Source organism: Oncorhynchus tshawytscha, linkage group LG15 (assembly GCF_018296145.1).
Source record: "Oncorhynchus tshawytscha isolate Ot180627B linkage group LG15, Otsh_v2.0, whole genome shotgun sequence".
Lineage (NCBI taxonomy): Eukaryota > Metazoa > Chordata > Actinopteri > Salmoniformes > Salmonidae > Oncorhynchus > Oncorhynchus tshawytscha.
In genome coordinates, this window is record NC_056443.1 from 18,635,999 (window position 1) to 18,643,063 (window position 7,065).

Sequence of the window (7,065 nt, forward strand, 5' to 3'; positions counted from 1 at the left end):
ATCAAGCTTTAACTTCCTGACTGAGGAGCCGTCAATCATCCGTTCGATCACATCACGTTGTTCTGAGACTGTTGTCTGACTAGAGATCGTCTCTCAATACTGGCCAGAAATAGAAATAACTAACTGTACTGATGGACGGATAAAACAAATGTAATCAACATTTTGTAAGCACGTAAGGTCAAATTACTGATATAGATATTCTTATTCTACTGTGAGAAGTCTATATTCAATTCTTACATTTTTCTAAATCTAAGTGTCTAAATGTGCAACAAGTGTAAGCAAAAATCACCTTTTATCAGTAGCTCAATGGCATTTAAGGGAGTGGGAAAGGATAGAGAATGGAAAGAGGATCTGAGATGATGGAGAGAAGAGGGAGGAGTGTGGAACAGGTAGGCGTTTGTGGGCGAGAGAAAACACGATTTATGATGGTTGTGATATGATTAAACGTCTGTTTGAACACAGGGGTTCCCTGACAGAGAGGGGAGGAGATGGAAGGAGAGAGGGTGGGATGAGATCGAGGAAGGAGAGAAAGGGGGGAGAGGTGTGAGAGTGGGTGTGTGAGAGAGAGAGGTGGGGAGTGGGAGAGAAAGTGTGAGTGAGAGAAAAAGAAAGGGAGAGGGAGTCGGTGAAAAGAGACAGAGAAAGGGGAATCTGCCTCTTGGGACAGAGTATCTTCCACATCGATACAGGAAATATACTCATCGTAAAAGGTAAGATTTAATATTTCGGTTTTTTCACTGTTGTAATTATGTATTGTTTTTCCTGCTATACACAAAAAAAAAAACATTTTCCATGGTAATGTGAGATGTTTTTTTGAAAATGGTTCAATATTGTTGTCATGACATATTTCAGTCACTTTACTACTCTTTCATTTATGTTTTCTGTAATAATCTTTGTCAATAAAGAGAACATTTTCCACATGGGGCAAATATAGACGTCTTATGTAAAACTGCTAATTTTGAACTGTGTGTCCTTCACCATCCAATGAGCTTAACGGAATTTAGACTATGGGGAACAATGGGGAAATGTACAGTTTCTATGTGCATTTTTGTATATGGATAAATATATGGAATTGCAAATACATGGGCGATTACGCATGCGTGCGTAAGTGTACGTGTGTGTGTGTGCGTGTGTGTGTGTGTGTGTGTATGCATGTGTGTGTGTGTGTGTGTGTGTGTGTGTGTAAAGGAATGTGAGGAGAGTGTGTCCTACAGATGGTAGCTCAGAAGTGATGATGCAGGCCTCTCCTCCTCCCTCCCCTCCCCCTCTCCTGCCCTCCTCCTGTGTCCAGCTGGCTTCCATAGCCTCAGCCCCCTCCCTCCCCCTCCCTCTTTAAGCCAATCCATTAAACTATCCCTTATTCTACTTCCTCCTCCTTTCCTTCTCATCCCTCAATTCTTTCTCCGTCTACACCACCCAAAAATTGAACTATCGTTTACATTTGAGCACTACATTCACTTTAGGCCTGCTTCAAGAGTTTGTCTAGGATACCTTGATATTTTAATGCTGTATACTATGATTCTAAGACTTTAGACTGTCTTCCTCAGTGAATCAATTTCTGTTCTGAATCTTTATCTTTGGCAGAGTCAAGGTTGGCCTGTGAAAAACCACCTGACCAACTCCACTGAGACTTGTATTACAAATCTTCTAAAACAGGTCGGGTACCTGGACAAATTTGGCCGTACCTGCAGGAGGTTTGGGTCGTGGCCCAAAGGTGGGTTTCAAGTGATCGGGCATACACCATCCACCATTCAGATTCAGTGGGTTTGGATCAATTGACCATCTGGGATTCAACCTTTCAGAGCCAACTGAAGATTCCGGAAGGATTTAAACTGTGGTCTAGCTGATTGCTGTGTGGTTTAGACAAGACTGAAAAGACAGTCATTGGTTTACTGAAATTTGTCTAGTATTCACAAATGATTGTTTCTTTCTACTGAAACTGTGTGGGAAACTGACATTTCCAACTGTGTCAAAATTGAAAAACCAACATCCAAAGAACACCCAAGACCTTACAACCATTTGAGACAATATGCACCGCCTTCCTCTTCCTTGTTCATCTTTGCCCCACCTCATAATAACACTTAACTACGCCCTTTTCCTTGGACTAATTTTAATCCTCCAATGGGGTCCCCTGGGGGCCAGAGCTCAGAATGACACTGAGCCAATCGTGTTGGAGGGGAAGTGTCTGGTGGTTTGTGACTCCACCCCCTCGTCGGAACCGTCGGGTAACGCGTTGGGGATGTCGGTGCGGTCAGGGGCCGGTCGAGTGGCGTTCTCCGCTGTCCGGAACACTAACCACGAACCCTCTGAGATGAGCAACCGTACCATGACCATCTACTTTGACCAGGTTAGTGAGACCATACCATGACCATCCAATAGACTGAATAACTGTGGTCAACTTTTACATGATAAAAAAGTCAACTTTTGTCAACTTTTAGCAACTTGTTTCTCTCCGTCTCTCCCCCCTCTCTTTCTCCACCTCTATCCCTCTCTCTCTCCCCCCACCTCTCTTTCTCCGTCTCTTTCTCAGATCCTGGTGAATGTGGGCAGCCATTTTGACCCAGCACGCAGCATCTTTGTGGCTCCCAGAAAAGGAGTCTTCAGTTTTTGCTTCCATGTGGTCAAAGTATACAACCGACAGACAATACAGGTAGGGGTTACACACGAAAACACAAATAATATTTCAGCAAATTGATGTATATTTTCTCTCTCTCCCTTCCAGTGGAGGCTCATCAGAGGAGGAAGGGGAGTACCATCCTACTTAGTGGATTTCATAAAAATAAAAATAGAATAACATTCAAAAGTTAGATAATAATACTAAATATATTCAAGTCACCAAGTTATTGATTAAAACACTGTTTTATAATGAAGGTCTACTGTAGCCTCAACAGCACTCTCTGGGGAAGCACCATGGTGTAGCCAGAGGACAGCTATTTTCTGTCCTCCTCTGGGTACATTAACTTCAATACAAAGGAGGCTCATGGTTTTCAGTTTTTACCCCCTTTCTTAGACATACACAGTAATTATGATGGTTGGAGGACGTCCTCCGGATGGTAAGCTAGCTAATTTAGCCTACTCAAACACCTGGCTCAAAGATAGAGCAATGCTATTTATGTTAGGGAGCTGGCTAAGGCTAACCAACACTGGAACTTTTCCAAGTCAAGGTAAGCTTTCGGTTTTGTTCATCTATTGCCACAGATTTGTTGGGTTTACCTGCACGTTAGTTCTAGTAGCTATGTTGACTATGATGTTAGCTAATATGGTGACATTGACAACGATGTAGGCTGTGCGCAGCAGTTAGCGGTTATGCTATGAAAGTTATTTTTGCCTGGCCACAGACAGCTGTTGTGTGGTGCACAGAAGTCCACTAGCGAAGGGAAAAGATGAGAGGAGGAGAGTGCATAGATGCAAGAAATAATTATACAATGAGCAAATTGATGATGCTGTTTGTATGTGGGTGCTATAAAAGTGATCGGTGTGTGCTGGTGATCAGGGGTGTATTCATTCTGCCGATTATGGTTAAAAAATATATTTCTAAAATGGAAGCAAATGGAGCAAAACAAGGATAAACCTACCTGAAACTATTGTTTGCAATTGTTTGGAATAATGATTACACCCTATATCCGCTAGATGCAATGTGCAATGCCGTATTGAATGTGTCATTATTCCAAAACATGCATTGTGTTTGCAACTAGGCACTAAAGCAATACTACAAAAAGATTAGTATGTTTGGGGCAAATCCAATACAACACATTACTGAATACCACTCAACATATTTTCAAGCATGGTGGTGGCTGCATCTTGCTTTAGGTATGCTTGTCATCATTAAGGACTGGGGAGTTTTTCAGGATAAGAAACGGAATGGAGTTAAGCACAGGCAAAATCCTAGATGAAAACCTGGTTCAGTCTGTTTTTCACCAGACACTGGGAGATGAATTCACCTTTCAGTGGTGCAATAATCCAAGATGACAGTAAATGTTCCTTAGTGGCCGAGTTACAGTTTTGACTGAAATCTATTTGAAAAACTATGAAAAGACCTGAAAATGGTTGTACGGCATTGATCAACATCCAAATGTTGCACAATCCTGGTGTGTAAAGCTCATAGAGACACAGCTGTAATCGCTGCCAAAGGTGATTCCACAGAGTATTGACTCAGGGGTGCGAATATTTATGAATTAAAATTTCTATAAATTTGCAAATACGTCTAAAAACAAGTTTTCATTTTCAATATGGGTAGATGGGTGAGAAATAAAAATCAATTGTATCCATTTTAAATTTAGGCTGTAACACAACAAAATGTGGAATGAGTCCAGGGGTATGAATACTTTCTGAAGGCACTGTGCGTTCGTAGGCTATGTTGTAGCAACCTAGTGATGGCTATAGGAAAAAATGTGAGTATCATGTAAGTAGCCTAAACCTACCAATGTTACATTGAGCTGGGTGAATGGAATATGAATGACGGTCATCCAATATGCTGTAATACAAATAAGGCCATGCTCATAAAAAAATCATCATCCCTAATCTTAAACGACACCGACTGCCACTTCTTCCTTCCTATCTCTCTCTCTCTCCCTCCCTTACGGACAAAGCGATTTGGGATCACTGCTTTCACTGGTGACCAGGACATAAAGCCTTGTTCACACTGCAGGCCTTAATGCTCAAATCAGTTATGTTTTTCAAATCTGTTTTGAAATACTGACTGTCCAAACAGCAAGTTACAAGTGACCAAATTGGATTTGTGTGTGTTCAGACAGCAGTAATATGCTGACATGGCTATGCTAGTAACAAGGAGTGTGTGTGCAGTGTTTTAGGCTGATTCGGATGGTGCTCGTGCTTCCTATAACTCAGAAGTTATTTTTATTGTATTTTTTATTAAACCTTTATTTAACTAGGCAAGTTAGTTAAGAACAAATTCTTATTTACAATGACGGCCTACTTTTAAACCCCCACCAGCCAAACCCTCCCCGAACCCGGGCGATGCTGGGCCAATTGTGCGCCGCCCTATGGGACTCCCGATCATGGCCGGTTATGATACAGCCCAGGATCAAACCCGGGTCTGTAGTGACGCCTCTAGCACTGCAATGCAGTGCCTTAGACTGCTGTGCCACTCGGGAGGCCAATGTAGCAAGCTAAGGTGACAACAATGCCTGCCATGGAAGTTTCCCAGTTGCTTTGAATGTTCAAAATCATAGTGTAAGAGCACTTTTAAAGCCTCACTGGATAAGATGATTCATTTTTCAAAACAAGTACTTTTTGGCAAGCCACAGCAGTCAACTAGTTAGCTAGGTAGCTGTTTAGCTTTCTAGCACATTCACTAATTTGTTTGTAAATAATTAACAAGCTAGTTAGCTACGACATGTTCTTGTCAAACTGTCAACAGAGTAGCTAGCAAGCAAGAAGATATGCCAAATAAGAGTTTAAAAAAACACTTGAGGGCAAATAAATCAGATTTGTCACATGGCCAGGAATCAGATTTGTATCGGACATCAAACCACCTACGAAGGTGGTTTGAAATGTGGCTTTAAATATCTGATTCCATGTGCGTTTTGGCTCTTCAGATCGCAGGAAAAAGATTCAAATGTAAAATAATAGGATATGAGTCACTTCAAACTGCCAATGTGAACAATGCTTTACTCTCTCTCTCCCCCTCCCTCCCACCCCCTATGCCTCTATCCCTCTCTCTCAGGTGAGTCTGGTATTGAACGGACACCCGGTGATTTCAGCATTCGCCGGGGACCAGGACGTGACCAGGGAAGCAGCCACCAACGCTGGGTTGGTTACCATGGAGAGAGGAGACAAGGCTTATCTCAAACTGGAGAGAGGGAACCTGATGGGGGGATGGAAATACTCCACCTTCTCTGGGTTTCTGGTGTTTCCTTTGTAGAGAGGGAAAGAGGGAGGGAGAGTAAAAGAGAAAAAGAGAGAGGGTCAGGGGAAAGGCAAGCAAGGTGACACAGGGTAGACATCAAGTAAGGACACAGCTAGGGTTAGGAGGACGAGTGTGTATTAATGAGAGCTACAATGAGTTTACAACTCGCTTTGTGTCTGAAAATCCTGAATGCTACGATTTTTGAATGCACTTTTAAATACACTGCTCCATTATTTAAATGATACTGTAGTGTGTACAGTTTATGCTTGAGTATTCATGTAATATGTGTTGGCTTTTGTTGTCTGCATGCAAATAATTGTACGTGCTAATAAAAAGGTTTGGTCATACAGTAAATACGGGATTTTCTTCAAGGTGACTATCACTAGCTGAAACAATTGCTCCTCCTTTTCTCCATTAGGAAGAAAATCTGACCCTGAATCAGTGATTAGGGGAAACTTTCATTTTCTCCCAGCGGTGCATCTGTTAGTCCTGTAAATAGCGCAGCCACCTTCAACGCCCCGAGAGGAGGATTCTGGGTAAGGGCTCATGCGGCTCGTCCTGGTGGATCCGGTGACAGATGGGAGTTTTGGCGAGGGCTGTGTGTGTGTGTGTGTGTTGCCAGGAACCTGTGGGGTTCACACCGTACACTGTCACAACCAATTTGTTTCACTGCTCGAATACACAGCGGAGGAATGTTATAAGCACATAGGAGTGCTTTGTTCATTCTTCATAGACGTGTGTGTGTTACCACATAGGAGGGTGTAGCAGAGGCATGTGTTAGCACATATAGGAGTGAGTGATTATGGAATTGTGTTACTATCAAGCTTAATATATACAGATACACTTCCCTATGTTACGGTTGGTACTATATGTACAGTGGGGAGAACAAGTATTTGATACACTGCCGATTTGTGAAAATCACATTGTATGATTTTTAAGTAATTAATTTGCATTTTATTGCATGGCATAAGTATTTGATACATCAGAAAAAGCAGAACTTAATATTTGGTACAGAAACCTTTGTTTGCAATTACAGAGATCATACGTTTCCTGTAGTTCTTGACCAGGTTTGCACACACTGCAGCAGGGATTTTGTCCCACTCCTTCATACAGACATCCAGATCCCTCAGCTTTCGGGGCTTTCGCTGGACAATATGGACTTTCAGCTCCCTCCAAAGATTTTCTATTAGGTTCAT

General features: G+C 42.2%; 1 protein-coding gene across 2 annotated transcripts; it reads left to right on the forward strand.

Annotated features, from left to right (window-relative positions):
• The first annotated feature begins 553 nt into the window (after positions 1 to 553).
• On the forward strand, positions 554 to 6,223 carry LOC112214556 (cerebellin-1). Of its 2 annotated transcripts, none has more exons than XM_024373387.2 (4): positions 554 to 710; positions 1,585 to 2,347; positions 2,531 to 2,650; positions 5,687 to 6,223. In XM_024373387.2, exons 2-4 carry the CDS (start codon positions 2,030 to 2,032, stop codon positions 5,882 to 5,884), a joined length of 636 nt encoding a protein of 211 aa, XP_024229155.1. In that variant the 5' UTR covers positions 554 to 710; positions 1,585 to 2,029; the 3' UTR covers positions 5,885 to 6,223. The 2 variants fall into 2 exon arrangements, with proteins under 2 accessions (XP_024229155.1, XP_024229156.1); XM_024373388.2 differs by having other exon boundaries at positions 559 to 710; positions 1,657 to 2,347.
• Positions 6,224 to 7,065: the final 842 nt, after the last annotated feature.

Bases quoted from the DNA above. Each gene is read 5' to 3' on its own strand.
- LOC112214556 (XM_024373387.2), top strand. From the start codon at position 2,030: ATGCACCGCCTTCCTCTTCCTTGTTCATCTTTGCCCCACCTCATAATA. The intron at 2,348-2,530 runs GTTAGTGAGACC...TCTCTTTCTCAG, and splicing joins TGACCATCTACTTTGACCAG to ATCCTGGTGAATGTGGGCAG. The intron at 2,651-5,686 runs GTAGGGGTTACA...CCTCTCTCTCAG, and splicing joins ACAACCGACAGACAATACAG to GTGAGTCTGGTATTGAACGG.